Genomic DNA, 25,132 nt, shown 5'->3' with positions numbered 1-25,132 from the left:
CATTTTTATTTGTTAATAGTTCAAATATTAATTTTTTTTAAATTCCTGATATTTCAAGTTATCGTGTATCCCTTTTATGATAATATTTGTGAAATTTGTTTATAATAAAACGAAAAATAAAATTTGACATATTCTTAAAAGCTTAAGAGGAATATTTAACACATGCGAGTTGCGATCGTTTTTATTTGTAAATATATATATACTAAGTTTTTAATATTCCTTCTTAATATTTTTTATATAAATCCTAATCAATTTATATATAATTTTATTAATTGTTATTTTTTGTTAATATTAAAAACTATGGCTGCCAATAAATAATTTCTAAGAATAAAGCCGTTAAGTAACTTTTAACAATGTTTTTAAATACCTGCTGTCACTTGGCATTGGATTATTTTTGATTGTTAAGCAGGTATTTCTATATGCATCCCGTTTACTAAATTTTTTAAGAAGCCGACCTTTATACAAATAAGATTTTTCAACTTTACATACTGGCAATATACAACTGAATCACATCATATTTTTAACGAGTTTTTTGGTACGGGTTCCACTGTGCGTGACTGACTTCTTGCTGGTTTTAATTAACCGTTGCGCTTCACTATCAAAGCGTCGAGTAGCGTTGAATCGCTTATCAATTGGGGAAGCGAATAATAACAACAAGCGGCAGCACGATCTACTACTGTTTGGTAAACGTTCGGTAAATGCCCATCTACGAGTATTTTTAAACATTTATCTCGCGCCAACGTCAACTTCACGGCAAATGTGCGAAAAAGTTGACAGTTGGATCTGGCACGTAGGCACCTCAAGATGGCCAAAGAAATGCACTTGCCGGCATGGAAGCTCCGATTTCTAACCGCCCTTCTGGTCTTGGGCATGGCCAGCGGCCAAGAAGCGGATGGCGAACAGAGTCATTCCACCTCGGTGGCAGGAATGGTGCGACTGCTGCAGCTGGAGGACAAGCTCATTGAGAATCTCAGCAACTATGCGATTGAACTCGAAGGGAAGCTCAATATAATGCGCAGGTTGATTATCAGATTATTTATATGAATATGAGATACTATAACTTGCAGTTTTCCCCCAGTTTTGTTGAACAAATGCGGGCTGAAAGCAACAAGGCCATGAGCCACACGGAACATTATGTGTCTAACCCGCTAAACGCATTTTCCCTTATACGACGCATGCATGAGGACTGGACACACTTGCAGCTGTACATGGAGCAGCCAGTGGGCAAACGGCAAATGGACTACGTTAATCTGAAACGGCATCAGCTGCCTAGCAGCACGGATCTCGAAGAGGCAGCCGCTGCCATACATCGCATACAGGCCACCTACGACCTGCAGGTCTCCGACATGGCGGCGGGTCTGCTTAATGGCAAACAGTACAAGTTCGTAGCATGAATGGTTAGCTTCGGCACGCCGAAGACTAAATACCCTTGTAGAAAATTGGTTTAGAACTGCTTTTCTATAAAAGCTTTATGTCCAACCAGTTCTATCTATTGAACCCGATTGATACGACTTTGCCTATATGTTAGGAAAAAGTATTGCGAAACGGATGTGTTTAAAATTGCTTGAAAAACAGACATAAATTTCTCAGCCGATTCTTCCTATAAAGCTATATTTTGGTCTGATGTAAATAATATTGAAAGTCTCGTAAGTGCAAAAATTGGACTAGTCACTCAACCAAGAACTTAATTTTCGGTTGTTCCTAAGTCAGCTATATAATATAGTGTTTCGATCCGTTCAATTTCGACATGCGGGCATGTCTTTTTACAGACTCGTTACACGTTTCGTGATAAAAAAAAATACACTCTGAACTCTTTAATTAATTGGTTTCTATTCATTTACACACTCGGCAATTGCTTAGTGCCAGCTTGAATGAGCTGGACACCTATGCCCTGGGCAAGTACCACTATGATCAGCAGAGCTTTGTCGACGCCAGCCAGTGGATCAACCAGGCCATCAACCGGCTAAATGGACCGCATAAGCTGACTTTGCCACTGGGCTTGAATCGGGCTGAAGTGCAGCATGTTTATGCCGAGGCACTTATCAAAATGAGTGAGTGCCAGATAACATTTGGGAAATTTTATTTAAAGTTTCATTAATTTTGTGCCACTTTCAGATAGATATGCCGATGCTCTAAAGGTTCTCCAGATTGCTACGACAATTGACAAAAATAATTTAAAACTCTTGCAACGAAAAATGGAAGTCGAAACTCTGATAAGAACGTCGCCTAATATTTCACCCAAGCCAGTAGGTGCACTCTGTGAAATTAGTAACAATTGTTAAAGACTTTCGTTTTCCTTTGCAGTACAAAAAGAAGCCAGTTAGCAACTATGAACGTGGCTGCCGTGGCCAATTCCCCACACAGTCCAAGCTGCACTGCGTCTACAATAGCACCAATTCGCCCTTTCTGCGGCTGGCCCCATTGAAAACGGAATTGCTTGCACTGGACCCCTACATGGTACTCTATCACGATGTGATAACACCCAGCGAGATTCGCGAACTGCAACACCTGGCCGTGCCCACTCTGAAACGCGCCACGGTCTTCAATCAGCAGATGGGTCGTAATACTGTCGTCAAGACGCGCACCTCGAAGGTGACCTGGCTGACAGATTCCCTAAATCCACTCACGGTTCGTCTAAATAGACGCATATCGGATATGACGGGATTTGATTTGTATGGGTCGGAGATGTTGCAAGTTATGAATTACGGCCTTGGCGGACATTACGACTTGCACTTTGATTATTTCAATGCGACCATTGTGAGTGAAAGATACGAGATATGAGCATGTCTAGATTAATTAATTTGAATCTATCTTAAAATTTTTCCAGGCCAAGGATTTGACCAAACTTAATGGTGATCGCATTGCAACTGTCCTCTTCTATGTGAGTAGCCACAAAATTTCTATCCTAGCTAAAGTTAATAAACGATTAATGCCCATCTTTAGCTAAGCGATGTGGAACAGGGTGGCGCCACGGTGTTTCCTAATATAAAACAAGCTATATTTCCCAAAAAAGGAACAGCAGTTATGTGGTACAATCTGAGGCATAACAATAACGGGGATCCACAAACGATGCACGCCGCCTGTCCAGTTATAGTTGGTTCCAAGTGGGGTAACTATCTCATCAAATATTCATCAAATATTATACAAAATATTTATAAAAACTCAACTTCACAGTATGTAACAAATGGATACGTGAGCATCAGCAACTTTTTAGGAGGCCATGTCTCTCAAGCCCCTAGCCTTAGCTGAGGTCGGACAATTAAGCCATCTTTTACATTTATGTCTCTCAAATTTATTCTATATAGTATTACTCGAAGTACGTAATCTATTTTGCATGTATGTACAAGGAACTGACAGACAACTTGCTAACAAGATTTAACAATCAATAAAACAAAGTGTTTTAAGAACTCAATACTCAAAATATAAAATCCCATACGATTTAAATCCAAGGAATACACTCGATATATATAAAAGTTGAAGAATAAATGCAGTCTTAAGTATACTAAGCCAATATTACAAACATAAAACGTGATAAGGCCTTATCTGAACTATGCCACTTTTTGAATCCGTGATTTCGTCGCAGCAAACAACAACATTTGAAAATTCCCAGCTAATAACTGATATCAATAAGCTAAAGATATATGACCCAAAGCTTTTTATTTAAACGATTTAAGAGCAATAAATTGAATTTTTTGGCGTGATAAGTAAGCTACACATAAACAAACGCGTTGCGTTGAGCAGAAGTTGACTCAACTTCAGAAATGTTATAAATAAGAACAGAGCAAAGTTGGCGGTGAATTTTGAGAAACTTAAGTTGACGCACTCGTCAATGCATAACTACCTGATATAGCTAAAAAAAAAATATGTTGTAAGACTTACACTAAAAAGTGCACAGCATAATGCGGTCGTCTGTATGGACATTTCTATATATTGCAATTGCTCTAACCCAGTGTCCGATTAGGGCCAAGGCCGCAATGGAGCAGAGCCACAGCACCTCCGTCGCGGGTATGGTGAAGTTGGTGCTGCTGGAGGCCAAGCTCATTGAGAATCTCAGCAGCTATGCGGATGAGCTCGAGAAGAAATTGAATATTTTGAAAAGGTCAGTCAACACATCGGATATAGTAGATCAGAATTACAGTTTTACATGTATCAGGGCCGTTCCACAATTGCAAGCTGAAAGCAATAAGGCCATAGGTCAAATGGAGCAATATGTGTCGAATCCAATAAATGGATTTTCGCTAATACGCCGAATGAATCAAGATTGGAACGATTGGATATTATTTATGGAGGATCCACTGGGCTCATCGCAAGTGGCTTATGTTAGTAGCCAGAAATCACAGCTTCCAACCAATGTCGACCTGATTGAGGCTTGTATAGCTATTTACCGATTACAAAGGTTCTACAACTTAACGGTAAAGGACGTGTCCACGGGCATGCTGAACGGGAAGAAGTACGAGTAAGTAATAGCTACAGGCCACTGTCAATAGTCTATGCCCGACAAATTACCACCTGCAGCGTCGGTCTTAATGCTCTCGACACCTACGTGTTGGGGCAGGAGCACCACAAACACCACACTGTAGATTTGGCCGGCGAGTGGTTCGCCGAAACGCACAGCTGGCTAATGGAGCACACGCTCCCAACCCCAATTGGAGCCGACCCTGAAAAAATGATGCACTTTTTTGCCAGCGCGTTTTTTAATTATAGTGAGTGCTGGATTATCTAATGCTGTTACACAAACAACTATCTGTTAGTTTCTCTTACCTAGAATATTACTCGATTGCACTGTCACTGTTTGATCGCGCTCTGGTGTTAGGAAAGCAAACGGGAGATCCCGCAATACTGAATAGAAGACTTGATATAGAGAAGATGGCCCGAGAAGAGGTTTCGGTTAAGACGGCACCCAAGGTGGATGCAACCAATTACGGCAGGGGTTGTCGTGGTGAATTCGTAGTCACATCCAATTTGTATTGCGTGTACAAATTCGGGTCTTCGCCATTTCTCCTCTTGGCACCGTTAAAAATGGAAATTCGTCTGCTTAATCCCTTTATAATAGTCTTTCATGATGTGTTGTCGCCCCGAGAAATCGACGAGCTCCAGAAACTCGCCAGACCCCTGTTAGAGCGTACAACCGTAGTAAAGTTTAAAAAGTATGAAAAGGACAGCAGGAGGACCTCAAAAGGCGCTTGGATTGAACGCGACCATAACAATCTGACAAAGCGCATTGAAAGACGTATTACGGATATGGTCGAATTGGACTTGCGATACTCGGAGCCGTTCCAAGTAATGAACTACGGCTTAGGTGGACACTATGCGGCTCATAAAGATTTCCTTAATAACGCTTTTGTGAGCTTGTGCAAATTAATAACTACTACAATCCTAACCATAAGATTCCATTTTCAGGTAGATATAAAAGAATCCGACGATCGCATCGCCACTGTTCTTTTTTACGTAGGTTCTTGAACTCTTTGAGCTTTTAAATCTATGCTATTCTCTATTACAATCCACAGCTAACTGATGTGGAGCAAGGAGGCGCCACAGTGTTCACCATACTTAACCAGGCTGTCAGCCCTAAGCGCGGAACGGCCCTTTTCTGGTACAATTTGCATCGTAATGGAACAGGCGACACGAGAACCCTGCATGGCGGTTGTCCAGTTTTAGTGGGCTCCAAATGGAGTAATATACCATCTAACACCTTGATCTTTTATCTATTACTTATAGTCGCATCCCCACAGTAATGACCCTATGGATACGTGAGCGCATGCAACTGTTTGCCAGACCTTGTCTAAAAGAAACTACCTAGCTGAATAGCCAAGGCACTTGGTGTTCCAAATTTATTTGTATTCATGTTCGGAACGCACACACATTTTTTTTGTCCGAATTTTCTGGCACCACGCAATCGGTTCTCGCATCATTTTTGTACAACAGAGTCTCATAACATTAGATTTAACTTGCATTGAATCTCGGTTTATATGACTCTTACTCAGCATTGACACAATTAGGTCTATATACAATTAATAAAAATGTTTATGGCCCCGGGTTAAATAAACATATTTTATTTTATTTAGAGAAACATCTGTTGGAAAGTGGAAAGTTTTATTAGGCTTAAATTAACTGAAAATGTGTTAGACCAGCTTTATTCTCGAATGGATTACAACTATAAATAGCTTGTAAGTGGTGAAGAACTTGTAATCTTTTCAAAATGATCAAGCAATAATAATTGCAAGGTATCGTTGAGTAAAAGACTGAAGCAATTTTATTGTGTGAGAGGCGTACCCAACCATCGTCGTGCCTTTTCAACGATATTGTTATCTGTTGAAGGTAACTACTAAAATCCCATTGTAGGACACTAATAACTGACCAGCTCATGCGGACTTTATGGACATTTCTATATATATAGGGTTTGCTCTAATCCTATGCCCGATAAAGGTTGAAGCCGCGGAGCAAAGCTACAGCACCTCCGTCTTATGTATGGTGAACTTGGTGCTGCTGGAAACCAAGCTTATTGAGAATCTAAGCAGCTATGCGGATGAGCTCTAGAAGAAATTGAATATCTTGAAAAGGTAAGCCTATAAAGTGCAGTGCGTTTAAAGTATGAGGTACAGCTTTGCATGTCTTCAGGGTCATTCCACAATTGCAAGGCTTGCACCGGCTGTATGATTTTTACAACTTGACTGTGAAGGATATTGCCAGCGGGCTGCTGAACGGGAGGCAATACGAGTAAGTGATGTGCGAACTAACTGAAAACAACCGTAACTAGTTGGATGCCATCTCTAGCGCCAGTCTAGGAGCCTTGGATACCTACGCGATGGGCCAGTACCTGGACCAGATTCAAATTCGTGATTTGGCCAGCGAGTGGCTTGCGGAGACAAGCTAGTCGCTAATGGAGCACACACTCCCAATACCAATGGGAGCCGAACGTGAACAAGTGCTGCAAATCTTTGCCAGGGCATTTATCAAACAGAGTAAGCCCATGAAATACCTAATAAAACCATTCTGATAACTCTAGTGTTTTCCTTGCAAAGAGGATTACACAATCGCGCTGCCCCTCTTTGACCACGCTCTGATGAAGGGCAACAAAACAGACAATGCAGATCTGTTAAGTGAAAGGGCTCAAATCGAGGCGCGGAAAGGCTCTTTTCTGGCACAATTTGCATCGCAATGGAACAGGCAATAAGAGAACCCTGCATAGAGCCTGTCCAGTTCTAGTGGGCTCCAAGTGGAGTTATATTTTACAATTCTTTTTATTTGTTTTTTACTATTAATGCACAATTCCTTGACAGTAATGACCCAATGGATAGACGAACGCCTGCAGCACTTTGCTCGACCTTGTCTCCGGGATAGTACCAAATGAATTTGACTGATGTTCTAAAATAACTTTTCATCATTTCAAACTTTTAAACTACCAATAAACATATCATTTAGTGCGAACTTTCGGCCTGCTCGAACTCCTGCTGATGTCACTTCAAATGCGGAAACATGGACACAAACTCCTTTAGCCATCCGACACGTATGCAGACTCATAGACAAACAAATTTCCGGCGTAATCACTTTACACACTTAACGAAAACCCGCTACCAGCCCAACTACCCGACATCTTGTCGGTGGCTTAAATGCTTTTTAAAATGCCAACACGGAAAAAAATAAAGTGCTGAGTGGTTGATAGTCGCTCGGTAGATCGCTCGCTTGCTTGCTTTTGGGCATTTGGGTTATTTGGGGCTAGGTAAAACCCAAGCAACCGCAGTCGCAGCCGCAGCAAAATTTTAGCATACTCCTAGGCGCCGACCTCCCACCCCAGCACCCCGCCCCCACCGTCGGTCCAGCTGGCGTCTAGTGTCTGACACCGCGTACGTGATGTGCAACTTAATGTTTCAATTAGAGGTGAAGTGGCGCCCACGTTGCCAACGTGGTGGCTGCCGCCTGCTGCTTAGGTTATCGTTATCGTTCTCAGTTAACCAGTGTGTATGTGCGTGTGTGTGTGGGTGAGTAGGTGTAGGTGTGTGTATCAGTGTCAGCATCTCTATCAGTCTGTGCACTTATCTGCTTTTAAAAGTTTTAATAATGAACTGGCGCTTACCACCGAGAAACGTGTGCGTGTTCACCCTGTCAGCGATTAAATCCAGCTCCAGCCTCATCCTTAGTCGCCTGCTGACTGGGCGCTTTTTTGATAATTTGTTTACAATCCACTCGGCGCACCTTTTGTGCGGGGGCACTATTTGCATTGAGCAGGCAGCTTGCATGGGGGAAGGGTATTTGGCTAGCCGAAAGGTTCGGCTTGTGCTGTGCAGTGCAGCGTGCATAATGCGTAGATTTAATTGAATTTCGCAAACGAAACTGTGAAACTCAAATAAAACTTTAGCTTGACCACAAATGAGAAAATTTTTGAGTTTGCGAAAAGTTTTCGCCAGCTTGCAACATGATATGCAGCTCTGCTCAAAAGATTTCTTATTAAAGTTTTGCAAAAGGCGCAACTAAAATGGCCAACGGCTACAGTCCTTGTTCCACAAACCCTTCTACTCCTGAGCATTCGTGCGCAACCAAACACCTTTCAATAAAGCGACCTCATCGATAAATAAAAAATTGCCAACATATGCGAAACGCCGTGCGACAACCAACCAATTTTATCGGCATAGCAAACCTTTCAATGCGCTACAATTGAAAATGATTTGAAATACTGTAAAAATTTAATCTTTGTGTATAAAACTCTTAGCTACGAATGACTGAAGCTGAAAATCTTAAGTGACGTAAAATTCCACCTGCAACTATGGAAAATTGGGGGAAAACAGTTTTGGACTATTTATTTGCTTACCATCCTATCAGATTTATTTATTTTTTCAAAGATCTTTGGGAAAACTCATTAGACATATTTTTTCACACGTTTCGCAAAATCCACATAAAGTTTTCTAATACAAATTATTTCGAGCCTTGTTTTACACTTTTGGATCAAGTGATTATGGAAAATACCCTAAAAGAAATAGAATGAGTAGAAAATTGATTTTAAAATGAAAAGATATTTATTTGTTTTAAATGTAAAGCAAGCCTGACCACCAATCATCGTCATAGGTAGCTCATTGCGTAGTCGGCTCTGCCCAGTCGAGTGTAGATGAAAACGTACCTAAAACGTATTTCATTTTGATTGTGTGCACTTTATGATGCGTCCTGTGCGCTCACAGCCCCACAGAGATGATTACATATGCGCAGACCAATAATTTTGCCCAGCATACAAAATAAAAAAAATAGGAAATAAATGGAATAAAAATCAAACAAGGTTAAGAAATGTTGGCTGTAAGGCAACGTTGATTGTGGAAATCTAACAAAATGTTTTATGCACAGGCTAAAAAGGGTTGCCTGAGACGCACTCACACATTTTGTGGTCAATGAAGGAAATATGATTTGGATTTTGTTACTTTGATTACACACATTACATGCGAAATATGAAAAACGTAGCAGCCAAGGCGGCAGACGCTCCCAGACGAGCCCAGCGAGGTCAACGCGGTGGTGGCCAAAGTGGGTGTCGTGCCACAACGTGTGCAAACGTTCAGCTGGAGATGTGTGCTGCAGTGGGTTTGGGTATGCTCTGGGAGTTGAGGGGTGAGCTGGCGGCAGCAGGGATAGCCAACGCGCGGCCGTAAAGCATTTGATGTGCCTGTGTCCGTCGCAGGAAATTGAGTTTTTCGTACAGCTGTAAAGCTGTATGTGTGTGTGCGTGTGTGTGTAATGTAAATAATAGCCAGCAAAAAGCACCAGAAATTTATGCACGCACTCAAGCGCACAAATTCGCTTGGCGCGTCGTCTTCGGTCGTCGGTCTTCGCAGCAGCATCGCACTCTCAGGGTCAGTCAGAGTAAATATATATTATGCAGAGAGTATTACGATTTTGTTGTCAAATATGAAACACATTTAAGTAGGCATAAAATATATATATATGTATATCTGAATAGATTGTACAACCGCCAGTTTGATATAAAAAAGTATATAGCTACATTCGATCAGAACGGATTCCTAAATTGTGTTATTACTTGCTCGCCAATTGGTAGCTCCCGGAGGAAAGCTTGTCTTACATATTATTTAAGCAAAAAATGTCATAATTATGTATTTTTAAACTGTTGTGCTTCCCCAGTTTATATAAAAATGTATTCCAGATCAGGATTCCAGTTCTAAACGCTCAGAAGTTGTTTTTTAAATTCCACCCGCAAGTGTTAAAAATAGGCGGAAAACGATTGGAAGACACTTTTGCTGACCATCCAATCAGCTTCATACTTATTTTCAAAGACCCTCTGAAATTTCATTTCACGTTTTGCAAAATCTATCCATCCGTGGTGGAAATCGCGAAAAGATTGCAGAGCAAAAGTTAAATGTGCAGCTTTATGCTTTCAAGAATCTTTGAAGTCCTGCCCACTGATAAGATTACTTTATTTATCCTCCAATTAACTTCAAATTTATTTGACATATATATGTAAATTATTCATTATATTAAACTTCTCCAGGGCGGAGTATCGGTGAAAAAGTAATCTCCGAAATTCGAAAAAAAATAGCTGGAGATTCGTCAGAGATTTTTAATTATATTAATAACAAAACACCGAAAGTGTATAACAAATTCCACAAAGCACAGTTTTTTCCTTGTATGTTTTCTCTTTTTCTGTGATTTGGTTCAACAATGTAAATGCTTGAGAAAATCGATAAATGAGAAAGCAAGTGGATGTGTGTGTGTGTGTGTGTGAGTGTACACTGAGATTTGAGCTATTTAAGTTCTGTAGGCACAGAGACTGTCGTCAGTGTGGCATTTATTTGAGTTACACTTGATACAGTTAGCTGCCAAGGCACTTGGACTATGCCTGACCCGCCTTTCAACAAGTCTGCCACTTACCTTGCAATGCAACCAAATGCTGTATGTAAATATACGATCTATGTCTGTACCTAGTGTATTTATACACCAGATGCACAGATCGTGGGGCAGGTGCCAAGGCAAATGAGATGCAAACTGTTTTATTAGGGATTGGGACGGTCGGTCGTTTGATTAGAAATGAGCTAAACATAAATTGATTAAATGTCACTCAACTGCGGCTGCAATCGGCTCACAATCAATTACAAAATGACAAATTTGACATGTGTGTGCACTGCGATTGGGCCAACGGATGCAATGCACATAATCTGGACAGTACGTCAATGCAGCCATTCAACTGACAACTGGCCAGTGTCCACAGTCGACTCTCCAGTGGAGCGACTGTCAGTTGGAGCAGCCGAAATCAATGGCAAAGTTGATTTACGTGCGGTTGGCAATTGTGTTCAAGTGAATCGCAATCTATGGGCGGGCACATTACATGTGGGCGGGGCATTGTCCATATCGAAATGATTTGCTGGCCAACGACAAATGCAGCTAAACGAATTATGTCTAATGGCATTTCAGGTTGAAATGCGATTAAAATGCAATTTGAAATGCAAAACATTTTGCCAGCCAAAACAGATGTAGCAGAGGTGCGTGTCGGGCAGAGGGTTGGCGGGGACTGGGCCGGGTCTTGCTGTGGCTAAAGACTGATGCAACTTGTGTCTGTGCCGCACTTTAAAGATGCCTGTCTGATTGTCTGCCCATTTGGCTGCCAGCCAAAATGCTGGCAACGTTTTTTTCTCACTTTTCGCCAAAAAACAGTCTTTTTTTATACCCTGCACCCATGGAAAATGGGTAAAATGGGGTATAATTAGCAGAGTCAATTAAGTAGATATTTTCGCATCCGCATTTCCCTCCAATAGTGCGAGACTGGGCTAAGAAGAAGCTCAGCTCAGAAGTCAGCTTGGCGCTGGGTATTAGGTATCTCGTAGTCGAGCACTTCCAACTAGATCAGTTAAGCTAATGAAGAGACATCAGCTGTGCTGCATTTTGTGGCAAACAGCAGGCCACATGATTACAAAGAATTCGTGCGTTACCTGCTGGCCAGGCTAAGAGAAATTAACATTAAATGTTTCAGAACAGGTCCAAATCACGCGAGCCGCTTGCCTGATTTATGGCAAGTTTCGACAATTAAAAGTCCATTGGAGACAGCAGAACACGCAGAAGAATAAGAAGAAGAAAACGAAGTACCCATGGCACAATTTGGCATTTTATTTTGCCAAGAAATGTTGTACACAGTTTTTGTACCTTTGCCACCTCAGCCTCAAAGTGCCGGCTGCGTTGTCAACAAAGCATAATTTATGCGTTTGCTGTTTGTCTGGCACTGTGGAGTTGGATCTGGGCAGAGACTGGGGATGGAACTGGGACTGCTGCTGGGCCTGGCCAGCTAACACATTGCTAGACAAGCGAACATGACAGCGGCTATGTTGTCGTCGTCTGCTGCTGCTGCTGTTGCTGCTATGCGGAATTTCACGTGGAAAAAGTGCAGCTAGAAATTATTTTAATTAAAAGAGCAGCGCGCAAAACTAAAGACAAAGAAATAGAGACTAACTGCAGCCAGCACGACGAGGTGTGTACACACACACACACACAAACACATAAACACACAAACACACTTAGTTCTGCACGATTAAGGCGCTGCATTTGTCATGATCTGTTTATTTTGATATATATACAGCCGAGTGATTAATTTAGACCAACTCATGTAGCTGTTGCTGCCAGCGATTTGCACTTTATTATCCACGCAATCTATGCGAATTTAATACTGCCCCAAAACCAACACACACACACACGTATCGATTGGCATTTTTATGTAGCCATCACCTGTTGTCTGGCCCATTCCGAAAAAAAAAACGAAATTATTTGCATATCTATAGAGCTGGCGAAGCCCCTGTTAGGTGTTGCCGCATGTAATCAAATCAAGGCAAATGCTGCGAATGCCAGCTGCGTCCTTGCAGACACACAGTGAGTGACACACCTTACTGAACAAAAGTAACTGTGGCCGTAAATGTATCTGATGTGGCTGTAAATGTATCTGTATCTGCAACTGTGTGTTCGTGTATCTTTGGCTGTAACAGCTGCACACACCTACACACAATTTGATTTTATGTTTGCACACGCAGCAACAATTTTCATTGTTTGCAAAATAATTGCAAATCTACGCAGGCAGCTGCGTCCCTTGGCATTTACTCGAGCGGAGGGGTATACAGCTTAGTGGGTGTGTGTGAGTCTGTATTAGTAATGGCTAAAATAAAAACTGGAGCTGCCAAAAACTCTTATGCCAGTCGCCGCAGCAGCAAATTGGTCAAAAAGCCAAACAATTAGCGCGGAAACAATGGGCCCTCAAATATTGGTTGATATTGTTGTTCTTGTTGCTGTTGTTGTTGATGGGCGCCAAAAAATGGATTATTGCCATGGGCATAAATTTACAGTTGCTTTGCTATTTTTCCACTTTTTTCCCCTTTTGTCAGCGTCCACAAAACAGCAACTCACATATGGCCAGAAAAACACAGAGCCAATGGAACTCAAAATGTATTTGTGTTGGTTGTGTGTGTGTGTCCATTTTACACACCGGAAGTTCAGTCCATTTAATGCACGAATTTCGCGCCATTTTACGTTGGTCAACTGTGTCGGCCCCGCAACAGAGTGCCAATGCGTCGCATAGAAATGTACAGCAACAGTAGGGGCAAAAAATAGGTATACCGCAAATGATTTTTGTAAAAAAAAATGCGCTTGAAGCGTTTCCGTTTTGAGGCTTGCACTATAAACAATACCAAGTGAAGAACAATTGAGTTGAACTCTTAAGCGACAGAAAACTTAAATCTTTAAGCTAGGTTTAAATAGGGCTGAGAGAGATTAAATGCCTTTGCGATTTCCAGCTTGTAGCTATTCGAGCTTTGTGCTACTTTTAAAGTCTAATGCTGATAGGATTTGCCTCATAATTAAGTAGTAATTGCTAACATAGAACAATTGTTGACTGATTGTAATAATAAAAGCATTATAATAAGGTAGGAAAGTAATGATAACATTGTTTGGAAGATAGGCTCGATAATTTTTGCTGCGTTAAAAGAAGTTTATTTTAAACGGTATAAGGGTATACAAGGATGTACTCTAATATTGTCATGAAATATGTAACGCATAAATGGTGACAACTCCGACCAGATAAAGTATATATATTCTAGACCAGCATCAACAGCCGAATGGATATATAGCTGCCTTGAGAACGATTGGTCCAAAAACAGGTTCTTGTATGAAAAACTGATCTGAAAATGTTACCCAAACTCGTCATTCGGACTACTTTATAATACATAGACAAAATATTCTGTTTTCAACGATATTTTCATCAAACTCAGCATTTTCGATCTGCACTATTCTCACATATATACAAAGGGGCAATGTCTACAAGGGTATTAGGTCTTCGGAGTACCGAACATATCTTTCTCATTATACCCTGAACCTATTGAAAATGTATGTAACAGGCAGAAGGAAGCATCTCCGACCCCATAAAGTATATATATTCTTGATCAGCATCAACAGTCGAGTCGATTTAGCCATGTACGTCTGTCTGTCCGTCCGTCCGTCTGTCCGTATGTATGAACGCAAGGATCTCAGAACCTATAAGACCTAGAGACTTGAAATTAGCTGTAGGTCCTCCTAGTCAATGCGCAGATCGAGTTTGTTTCGGATAATCGATAACTTGCCCCGTTTCCAACTAATCGATAAAAATCGATATCGAAATCCTGTTTTTTTTTTTTGCAATTTTGGTAAATAATAAGAGCTAGTGTCACCAAACTTGACATGTTGCTTCTAGAATAGTATATATATATCAAGTATTTTTCATTTTATAGCTATCGCCACATCCCCGCTACCACCACAAAGCTATAAATCATGTTAGTAAGCCAAATTTTATTGCCTATCTAAACAAGCCACAATTTAAATGCAATTGTCATTTTGAGAATACACGAATATATTATAGTACAATAAGATATACTACTGAAAATTTCATCAAGATCGGTTAAGAAACACGACAGAAAATGTGTTTTGGCCTACAAGCACGTGCAGCAGCAAGCGCAAATTCCAAAAATATCTGTATACATGTACACACACACATTCATGCGCGTCTTCTTTGAATTCTATCAACATCATCGCAATTGTGATTGTATTGTTTTATGTGCTGCTATTTTAATTCGCTTCTTTCTCATTAAGAGTTAATTATTGGTGTGGCTATTGAGTAGAGGCGGCGGAAAGTAGCGCCGCCAGTTACGAGTTCGAACCCTCCCGAGGAAACTATTTTTTTTTTTGGCTGGTGTGGCTGCTGCGTAGAGGCGGCAGCAAGTAATGCGGTGAGCTGCGAGTTCGAACCCTGCCAAGGGAACTTTTTTCTTAAATTTATTTTTATTACTACTAAAGCAAAAGAGCGCGTAGCGCGAGTTATATTTGGTGTATATAAGAAGAAGATGGTTCAGTGTATCCCCTAGTCGGGAGCTCCCGACTAGAAACTCTTACTTGTTTTTATTTTAAACTATATTGTAAATGTATGCAAACTTTTGGATATAGAGTTTCAAAATAAATGCCTTTATTAACAGAAAAACTAAACACAGAAACAGAACCTCTTTAGCAGGATTATGGGAAACAAAATTGACTCACATATTGTATGTAAAATAAAATAATTTAATAACAATTAATTTTAATACCACGTCGCCTCTATTGCTTATCTACATTTTCATAAGCACACTGTAAACTGACCTAAAGGCTGCAGCAGCTGCTAATACCTGATTATAAACTCAAAACAATGGTCTCTATTTAATCCCATTTAATTTGCAGCTACAATGCATGTTAATACAACAATTAAAATTTGAGGCCAGTGTGCTATTATAGATAATCTAAGGATTGAATATCAGCAAACAGTTTATGGGTCTCCGGAAAAGACTTTGGGCGGCCAAGCATAAAATTGGCCTCTCAAGACAATAAGAGCTTAATATTCAATAAGCCATGCAGTTGGCAATAGGCTTTTGTTTAAATTTGTGAATTGGGTCAAACACATGGCACTACAGAAATGAAAGATTTAAGGCCTGTTAAAATCATTGCAGTTTTGCATATAGTAGATCATTTACCAGTGCAAAATATACCCGAGTTGTCTACCAATTAATTAATATAAGAAAATTGTACTTTAATTTCTCGTAAAGCAGCTACTCATGTTTCCATAGGCTGCCCACTAAAATGTTAAGCATAATCCCTTCGAACACTTTAAGTCGAGAAGCACTTTAAGTAAACTCTTTTCCGCTAATATTATGAGCGTTATGGCCACCTTAACAATTAAGCGTAATTTGAATAATCAAAAGCCAACAAAGAACAGCAACAACAACAACAACTCTCAAATTCCAGGCGCGTGCAATAAAAACTTTGCCAACCATCGAACCTGGCAATAAATTTCGGTGCGGCAGCAACAAAAACAAGCGCAACTAATGAAAGTAAGTCCGGCCCGGCTGTCCACGGGGCCACAGCCCGCAGCATTAAGGGGGCGGGATCGTTTGTAAGAAACTTAATTGAAATAATTTTGGCTGGCACAAGAATCGGAAGCTGTAGCTGGAGTGGGTTGAGGGTCTTGGCAAAAGTTTTACTACGCAATCAAAGTGCAAATATTTAAAGTATGCGGCGGCAGGGGCTTCAGTTGGGGACTTACCTATGAAATATCCGTGTGCTTCGATTATTTTATGATTAGCTTGTGGGCTAGTCAAAAAGCAGATATGTGAGCTATATAAAAATACCTCACAAAATGAAACATGTTCGATATATCTATATGGATACGGCAGTATGAAGAAAAGATCTGTTCGAAATACTCGAAAAACTTATAGTCTGGACCATGAACGATATAATGGATACATTTAGTATTTTTAATTATTTTAAAATATATATATACAGGCTCTTTAGCTGGCTAAGTAAAAGCTGATCGTAAAACTCAACCGAACTAAATTTCGAAAAAAAAGTTTGATTGAAAATGGTTTCTTTGGCAATTTAAAAATATTATTACAAGATAATTTTATGTATTTCAATGTGAGTTTCAATAGATGTAATTATGCTTGAAAATCGAAAATAAATTCGAAGAAAGCATCTGACTCTAGCTTGGCTTCGTTTTTGTTTAAAGGCAGGCACACGAATCGAACCTTAAGGCCAGGTATCTGCAGCTTGGTAAATATATATTTAATCTTTGAAGATACGCACTTCTATTATAAAAAGTGGCTTAAACAATAGCTATTGATATTAGGAGGCACACCTGAGATACTTCCTATGTCAATGCGCGCTTTACAACACTATTTAGTCTGCTTTAAAAGATAAGATTTGATATTTAAAGGGTTATTGCTTCTCTTTTTCTATCTCTCTCCCTCTCCCTTATTCACTCGCTCACTCTCTTCTTTATGCTCTCCCTCTCTCTCTCTCTCTGACTCTGTCTCTCTCTCTCATTCTCTTTCTCGCAGATGACTCATTTGTCTCAGACAGCTTGTTTATTTAGATAGCCTAAGTAATTTAAAGCTCGTTGCTTTGCACACACATGTCCTCACACCCTGCCGTAGCTAATGCCGCAACATTTCAAAGAAGCGAAAACTTTTGTAAATAAAGCGCTGAGCCCGTCGGCTATTTGTGCGCCAAACTTCAGATACTTACACTCTACAAAATATATATATGTGTATGTGCTATATACAGATATACGCGATTGCAACTCACCTCAAGATATTTGGTAAGCAGCAGAAGAAGAAGAAATTGAGACGCGTTAAAGCGCGCCTCGTGTGCTAACGAATCGCCGCAGGCTCTTTTCCAAAGTATCTGTATCTTCAACTGTATCTGTATCTCTTTCAGCATGCTCATTAGAATTCATTATAAAATATGACTGGCGGTTGCGGCTAGACCTAGATAAATAACAAACACCTGTTTACCGTTTGTCGTTTGCCATTTGGCTGTGGCATTGTCCGGTTGCATGCATCGGCTTATATCATATTTCTGGCTACGGACCGCGGCTACGTGAGATAACTGCAGCGGATGTTTCTATTAGCCAGGCGAGGCCCGGCCGGCGCAGTGAATGTGGCAGGATTCGCGTTATTTATGCGTCGCGGTGCGATGTCTAATTTATGTCGCAGCTTGGCTGCAATTTGTGGCTGGGTTATTATAATAATTATGAGTAGCTCCACAATATGCTAATATGCTGAACAACGTTTGGCATTAAAGTCTGGCAAAATTAGTTACGTTGCAGGAAATACGGGCACAGATACAGGCGACACGACTCGCATGGCTTATTTAACTTAAACGCAAGTTAAACAGGCAACAGAAATACACACACACACACAGCTATAAAAGTCGTCGGCAAAGTAAACGATTAAAATATGCACAACACGAGTAAACATATTTTCAAGAAGTAAATATCCTTGAGGAACAGCAGTAGCAGGAGCAGCGGCAACCAAAATTCAGGAGCGCATGAAATGTATTTAAAATATGCCAAGTGGCAGACATTTTGACGCACCCATTGGAGCTGGGCGTTCGGCCAGGTTTGGGTGTGGACTCCAAGCTGTAGCTGGAGCTGCACGTAGCTACGGCGACGACAGCAGCAGCAGCAACAGCAGTCGGCAAAAGCAAAGCTGAAGGCGAAGACGTTGCCTCGACTGCACGTGGGCACAAAAGGCGCAAGGTAAATAAATATTGTAGCACATAATGCGACCGGGAAAAGGACGCGTACAAGGCACAAGACGAAGACTTAGACGCGAAGACGTTGATGCCGGCAAGTTGAAAGGCAACGGTGTTCTTGGCTGCGCACACTCAAGCTAAGATACTTACAAGGATTAAAGAGTCACTCAAGTTAAATGCATTGAAAATGAAGTAAAAGAAGCGTAAAAATTGTACCGAAAGTTGAACAAGTCCTAGCTGAATGGAGGTGGCAGGATTGAGGCATTAAGGTGGAGCTGGCGTGCGTGTGTGTGTGTGTTTGTGTTTGTTAGCATTTGCCTCTGTTACTTTTAATTTTACTCGCAGTTTATTTAATTTTGTGCTTTTTATTCCGGCAACGTCTGCTCGCTGCCGCGGCTCGATATAAAGTGGCAGTTGTTGATTTAGCGGTATTTAAATTGAAGCAACTTAGTTGGATTACGAACAAGCTGCTTGCGGTTAACCGAAATTGAGGCACCACTCAATGTTGATAGCCCGGAAAAAATAGAGCTGTGTAGGCTGTTGACTTGATAACTAGCTGTTACTGTTGCTAAATTAATAGCAGACTAAGTTGGGCAGATTTTTGAGTTGCCAGCTAAATACGAGTTTTGGTAAATGCTGAGAATTGCTAAGTATCAACCGGAAGAAAAGTTTGCCGTGAAAGAGACAGACGAGCAGACGGAGGAAAGAATAGAAAAACGATCAACAAGCCTTCGACAATGACATGCCATTTACAGTCAGATATCATATCAAATATCATCACGCCTAGCTGGACACTTACAGAAAGTACCATGTGCCGATGACACAGCCTCCAGTAGTTGCGTCCACACTGACGCAGATCAGATAGACTAGATATTTAGACAAAACGAAATGGAATATTAAAATAAATATCAACAAACCTATTGTAATCTCTGGGAAGCAGCAGCTTCACCCTGCACATTTCTGGGTGGACTTCTAATACCGCAGAAACCATACGACCGTGGAGAACCTCTCAAGACTGCACCGGAAATGCCTCCTTTAAAGGCAATAGCTATCCACGTTTAGAGATCCAAGTCGGGGATAGAGCAGGCTGAACTCAATCTTCGTCCATTCGGACCATATATTTAACTACTTCTTGCGCTGGCCGTTTTACAAGATGAATAATAATCCCCTATCAAACAGTTTGATTAAGAACTAAAACTGATTACCGTTTTCTGTTAAAATGAAAAGGGTTTGACTAATATTTGAAACAAAATAAACATTTGTGAAATCTTAGAATAAAAGAACAAGTCACTTTCCCAAGGTTTGAGCCCGCAAACTTGTTATTCAGTTGCCCAAAACAGACAAATATTTCATTTATTATTATAAAATATTTTTTATAATTATTTTTATTATATAACATACCTGCCACATGTCATAAATTAGCTGAGGATGCGAACCTGTAGTCTCGTTCCTCAGTTGCCTGATGAGCTTAGATAACAGCAAATGTTAAATATATTTTACATATCTATCGATGTGGCTAATAAAAATAAGTTTTTTACTTGCACTCTATAATAAATAAAAAAAGCACATGAATTTAAGGTCATGAGCATATGTGGAGTCAGAGATTTTAAGCTTTTTATGGCAGTTCCCTTTAGCGCTTAAGTAGGCGCAATTAAATATGGCCCTTTCCTATTGCCAGTGCCATTGTCATGTCTGTTGCGGCTGTTGTTGTTGCTGCTGTTCATAAAAGATTGCACAATGTTTACGCACACACACACAGACGCACCCTTGCGCCCTTGCCACACCGCTGCATTGCAACATTTTCGCAGTGTGTAATGCAAATTGCGGCCGATGCGGTAATTGCCGCTCATTATGGTCAGGCAAATGTGTTGGACAAGGGTGGGCGGTGGGGTGTATGCGGACTGGCAATGCCAATGCCAATGCCAGGAGCCTGCTGATAAGACAAATGCACGGCGCTGTTGCCCGAACCGAAATCGCCACGCCCACCTAGCGCACTTTGCCAGCCCCTCTTTTAATGCAATTTTTACATGGCCCCAACAAGCGAACATATTCCAATTGCAATGCGAGTTCCACTTGGTGTCGGAGTTGGAGTTGGTGGCGATGCCGCGACCGGGACCGAAACCGGGACCGGGACTGGGACCAGAGCCAGGACCGCGCCATCACATAAGTCACTTTAATGGGCTTTCAATGAGGTGTGTGCCGAAAGGGAGGGGGGGGGGGGGGGGGGGGGGCTGGCTGAATATTACACACAACATTACGCAAATGCATTAATGGTATTTTAATGTTGAGGTATTTTACAGGGCCAGCCTTCTGGCCGAGTCCAAGCACCCAGGCCAGGTAAAGGGCTCCAGGGCCAAATGGCCAATGGCATGCCAACAATGCAAATTAAAAGCAAAAACTATACGAAAAACTTTAAATTACTAAAAACAGTTGACACAACTTTAAACCACAGACGCCGACATCACCCGCCAGCCACCCGATGGCAAAAAGGTAGCGCAGCAATGTGGTGACAAGTCAACGTGCCACTTGGGATGGGTTTGGCTGGAGGGGTTGGCTCGCTCCAATGTCGGCACTGACACCAGCAGGCTGCACACACACACACACACACACACACGCATATAAGTGAATTTTCACACAAAATTCAAAGTGAAAATGATAAATTATTTTCGGGGCACACATTCAGAGGCAACCAAAAGGCAACGCCGCAAGAATTTTGCTTGGCAAGCTGAAAGTTAAGAAAGCAGTTGGGCCAAGGGATTATAGAACTATACACTCATACACCCACACTCACATACATATTGTGTGTGTGTGTGTGTGTCTCGAGTGAAAGTACAAAATTTTAAATCGTTTTTCGTGAGATTTATTGTGGCTCTGGTTAACCGCGCCTCCCCTGCCCGACTAACACTTACGGCTGCCAAATTTATGCGCCTGCGTTAGTCATCTCGCAGGCATTTCAACAATTTACACCTCAAAAATATTTATGTCGCCAGCCCCCGCATGACTTAAAGGTCCCGCATCAAACTTAATTTGCTGGAAAATTTTAGCAATTAAACAAAACATTTCTACCACGAATATTACGAGCTTGGACTCGAGCACATATGGCCGGACATTGAAATTAATTTCGACTGCTGCCAGACAAAGGGGCAGCGGATGGTGCGGATGGAGCGGGTGAAGCGGTAGCCACGTTATGAACTTTGACACCTCATGCAACAATTTTGCGGTTGACAATGAGCCCGAATAACCCTTGGCCAAAAAAGAGCCCAGCTCAGAGGCTTACATACGTTTACACCTAGGCAAACTGAGTTGGACTCCTTTTTTTTATTATTCGCATTACTTTTTCACATTTAATGAGCCCAGACCGATGTCGGCATCAACATTATTATTTCAAATAAAAGCGCATTATGCTGGATTATCAACTGGACTTTGGCCAAAACACACACACGCACAAAATGCCGCCTCTGTGGGGTAAGCACAAAAGAAAAAAAAGAAAAAAGGTGGAAAATGCGAAAACTTAATTTTCAGCTGGTATGCCATGTATGCCGCATTTCGGACACAGGGCGCACGACACCGGATACTTGACCACCACAGCAACCAACCCAGACGCATGGGAAACCCGCTCAAGGGTTGCTTAATGAATGTGTGTCCTCTAGCTGGGAACCCTTATGTGGACATGTCCGGCGACCGCCGTGCAATTAAATGTGAAATGTTGAAAATAATTTGCATTACGTATGCGCCCCGTCTAACGGCTTATCTCATGCAATTAAGGTAGTTGGCAAAAGTTGACGGTGACGGTTTATTTGCCGGCATTTGCATACATTTTTGGGAAATTTAATTAGTGCATGGATTTAATTATGTCATCCTCCCAGTGCTACGGCCATTGGATAGGGCTGGAGCTAGAGCAGCGCAGGAGAAGATTGTAGAATGATATCTCCAACCACCAACAGCTCGAACTGTCAATTGTTCAATGAGTCGTGCATTTTTATTTGCATTCCCATCAATTTGTTGCGTTTTGCAGTCGCCGTGCTTTATTATGCATTCGCACTGTAACTGAGGACAAAGGACTCGAACGCCATCTGCACTCAATTTACCTGCATTGTCCTGCTGGCAATTTTTTCATATATATGTATGTACATATATATTTTTACACTTGAGATTTTTGGGTTTTTGTGTTATTTTAAATGCAAAAGCGCCGCTGACAATAAGCGGAAATGAATTATGTTTGAGGCTAGCTGGAGCGGGAGCCCACCAAAAAAGCCTGCACTGTGCCACAGTGCCGATGGATGGTGGCTACTGCCTGACCCACCGCTGAGGTGGTGCAACTGCCAGTGCCTGTGCCTGTGCCCGTGCCTGAGCCTGAGCCGGTGCCCACTTTGTGCATTGTGCGAGTGCATTTCGCGTTCAGTTTATTGTGTGTTGGCCACGCAGCAGACAAATAAATCAATGACAGCCCGACTTTATTGTTTTGGTCACAAAAATATTGCTTTTATATTATTAAATAGCTGCGCTTCTTCGCCTGCGTATGCCTACGGCGATGCCGTCGATCGTGCCGTGCTGATATATAATACAAAAACAAAAATAATAATACCTATAGGGAATGCCAGCAGGAGCTGCAGCAGCCGACGCGGGGTGGGGCAAGGCAGCCACATTCAGTGGCTTCTATATATTAAATGTGCTGCGGTCTCTATTGACAAATTTTTGAATGATGCATTGCTCGTTGCGGTAGATATGCAATAAAAACGCGTTAATTGTTGTTGTTAGCCGGGGCGAGAGCTTGGATCCAGGCAGCGAGTGCCAAAATAAATGATAAAATATTTTGATTTGCATACATATTGGATTTAAATCAATGAATAAAGCTAAATAATTATTTGGAAATATTTTACAAATCTTTAGCAAGATTTTAAATACATTTTTTAACAATGAACCAAACCTTTAACAAAAGGAAATAACCCGAACAAAGAGCCTAAATATGGTTCGTGCCACCTTGGCATCAATTATGTTTTCCTTGAATTGTTTCTTTAAAATTTTGATGTGCAAAGCAAGGCTTTGAAAAACTTAAACTATTAACATGAATTGTACGTGAGTCGTTAATATAAACAAAATGTGCTTCCACAGATGTAAACAGAGACAAAAGACAGATGGCTTGCTTTCCTGAACCATGACGGTTACGGACTTGCAGCTTATCGAATGAAAAATAATAATTAAATGCACTAACTACTTTTAATGCCAAGTCATAAATTGCCAAAGATTTAATTTGCTACACTTACTTAAATATTTAAATAAAATTTAATTCAATTTTAAGTCAATGGCAACAAATTCGGTTTATTTATCAGACACTTTCACTTGCTCGGCAGCGGAAACGGCAGCAGCTGCTCAAGTGAAGTCCAAGTTGAAGCCCAAGTCTCAGCCCACAACACACCCACAGCTAGTTGGTATCAAGTTTTTGGCTAAACAAATTCGAGCTCTCGAAAACTGAAACTCAATTTTTGCACAACAATGCGTCCATAATTACTGTGCGGATAGTCAACAGGCAAACGAAATCGAATCAAATCAGAAACTTTAAATCTTGGGGCTAACTCGGGCAGCAGCTGCAACTAAACAGTGAAGCGACCTGCCCCCGGCCACGGCTTGCCTCGTTGGCGGACACGGGCTCATTCAATCGTCAGTTCCAGCAATTACACGCATTTTGCGCAATTTAAACCAAATGCTAACGACAGCTAACAACCAGCCGGCAACCGACAACCGACAACCGGCAACCAACAAGCAACAACCAACAAGCGGCAAGCGGCAACCTTTGCTGCACCTTGGACCAGCTGAAGCAAACATGCGAAGGTCTGCGTAGGGGAATGGTGGTGGGGTCAACAGCAGCAGCAGGCAGGACCAGCCAGGCGTTTGATGAACAAAAAGTAGCATACTGTAAATCAAAAAGTAACTTGCCGTACGGATGTCATTCGTTGCAGATCGTTCGAGCGCAAAATTTAACAATGACACAAACACAAACTTTGGCAAAAGCAACAACACAACACAATGGAACATGATGACGCACGCAGCAGCCATTTCCACTCAGTGGCACACAAGATAATACCTTACAACACACACCTACAACATACGGCCAAGCACACACACACACAAACAGACAGCCACACAGTTGGGCATTGACTTTGGCTTTTGGGGCATAGGGGCAAAAGTTGCTCATGCAGAAGCTGTCATGTCCAGCACTCAAATTTCTAATGCTGGCCTAAAGGGCTGTGCGGGCGGGTGTGCTTGTGTGTGCGGTGCGTGTGTGTGCGGTGCGTGTGTTCGGGCAACACTTAAAAGTCACACGGGCGTGGCAAGTTAAATGAAATGCACATTGATGTGGCATTTGTGTGTCCTTTTGGCTGCTGCTGCTGCAAGTGACAGTTGCGCCAGAGCATGGGGTTACGGTTCGTATAGAATACGTCCTTGTGGCAAGCAGGTAGCTGACTGCCTTTGACGCCAAGTGAGATAAATGCAAGCCCAAGCCCAACCAAAAGAAAAGCGCAACCTGTGGCAACAAATGGCAGCAGCTGGTGTCGCCTCGTGGCATGCAAAGACACTG

General features: G+C 41.5%; 2 protein-coding genes and 3 long non-coding RNA genes across 7 annotated transcripts in view; 4 read left to right on the top strand and 1 right to left on the bottom strand.

Moving 5' to 3' along the window:
• The window catches only part of LOC135436066 (uncharacterized), a 184,662-nt gene that overhangs the window by 125,854 nt on the left and 33,676 nt on the right, over positions 1–25,132 (bottom strand). The window lies entirely within an intron of this gene.
• Positions 724–3,453, top strand: PH4alphaPV (prolyl-4-hydroxylase-alpha PV). The gene is made up of 8 exons (XM_064693439.1): positions 724–1,019; positions 1,079–1,381; positions 1,861–2,051; positions 2,116–2,246; positions 2,305–2,757; positions 2,828–2,881; positions 2,944–3,109; positions 3,175–3,453. The coding sequence occupies exons 1-8, from the start codon at positions 805–807 to the stop codon at positions 3,237–3,239; spliced, it is 1,578 nt and encodes a 525-aa protein (XP_064549509.1). The 5' UTR covers positions 724–804; the 3' UTR covers positions 3,240–3,453.
• Positions 3,829–6,021, top strand: LOC135436055 (prolyl 4-hydroxylase subunit alpha-1-like). 3 transcript variants are annotated; one of them, XM_064693441.1, is made up of 7 exons: positions 3,831–4,099; positions 4,154–4,456; positions 4,516–4,703; positions 4,766–5,343; positions 5,401–5,448; positions 5,508–5,673; positions 5,733–6,019. In XM_064693441.1, the coding sequence occupies exons 1-7, from the start codon at positions 3,900–3,902 to the stop codon at positions 5,798–5,800; spliced, it is 1,551 nt and encodes a 516-aa protein (XP_064549511.1). In that variant the 5' UTR covers positions 3,831–3,899; the 3' UTR covers positions 5,801–6,019. The 3 variants fall into 3 exon arrangements, with proteins under 3 accessions (XP_064549510.1, XP_064549511.1, XP_064549513.1); XM_064693440.1 differs by lacking the exon at positions 5,401–5,448 and having other exon boundaries at positions 3,829–4,099; positions 4,766–5,400; positions 5,733–6,021; XM_064693443.1 differs by lacking the exons at positions 5,401–5,448; positions 5,508–5,673; positions 5,733–6,019 and having other exon boundaries at positions 4,752–4,780.
• On the top strand, positions 6,040–7,122 carry LOC135436065 (uncharacterized). Its single transcript, XR_010437469.1, has 5 exons — positions 6,040–6,318; positions 6,398–6,560; positions 6,619–6,717; positions 6,775–6,962; positions 7,023–7,122. It is a non-coding gene; the product is annotated as an uncharacterized LOC135436065 (long non-coding RNA).
• LOC135436067 (uncharacterized) lies at positions 7,171–7,428 on the top strand. Its single transcript, XR_010437471.1, has 2 exons — positions 7,171–7,221; positions 7,281–7,428. It is a non-coding gene; the product is annotated as an uncharacterized LOC135436067 (long non-coding RNA).

Source organism: Drosophila montana, unplaced genomic scaffold, assembly GCF_035044405.1.
Source record: "Drosophila montana isolate Dmon_TW-CO22-7 unplaced genomic scaffold, ASM3504440v1 contig_3733_1, whole genome shotgun sequence".
Taxonomy (NCBI): Eukaryota; Metazoa; Arthropoda; class Insecta; order Diptera; family Drosophilidae; genus Drosophila; species Drosophila montana.
Note: the sequence above shows the minus strand (reverse complement) of the source record. Positions and strands in the feature narration are given on the sequence as shown.

Coding starts and splice junctions, on each gene's coding strand:
- LOC135436055 (XM_064693440.1), top strand. CDS start 3,900: ATGCGGTCGTCTGTATGGACATTTCTATATATTGCAATTGCTCTAACC. Junction 4,100..4,153: donor AAATTGAATATTTTGAAAAG/GTCAGTCAACAC, acceptor TACATGTATCAG/GGCCGTTCCACAATTGCAAG. Junction 5,401..5,507: donor CCATAAGATTCCATTTTCAG/GTAGATATAAAA, acceptor TACAATCCACAG/CTAACTGATGTGGAGCAAGG.
- PH4alphaPV (XM_064693439.1), top strand. CDS start 805: ATGGCCAAAGAAATGCACTTGCCGGCATGGAAGCTCCGATTTCTAACC. Junction 1,020..1,078: donor AAGCTCAATATAATGCGCAG/GTTGATTATCAG, acceptor GTTTTCCCCCAG/TTTTGTTGAACAAATGCGGG. Junction 1,382..1,860: donor CTTAATGGCAAACAGTACAA/GTTCGTAGCATG, acceptor GCAATTGCTTAG/TGCCAGCTTGAATGAGCTGG.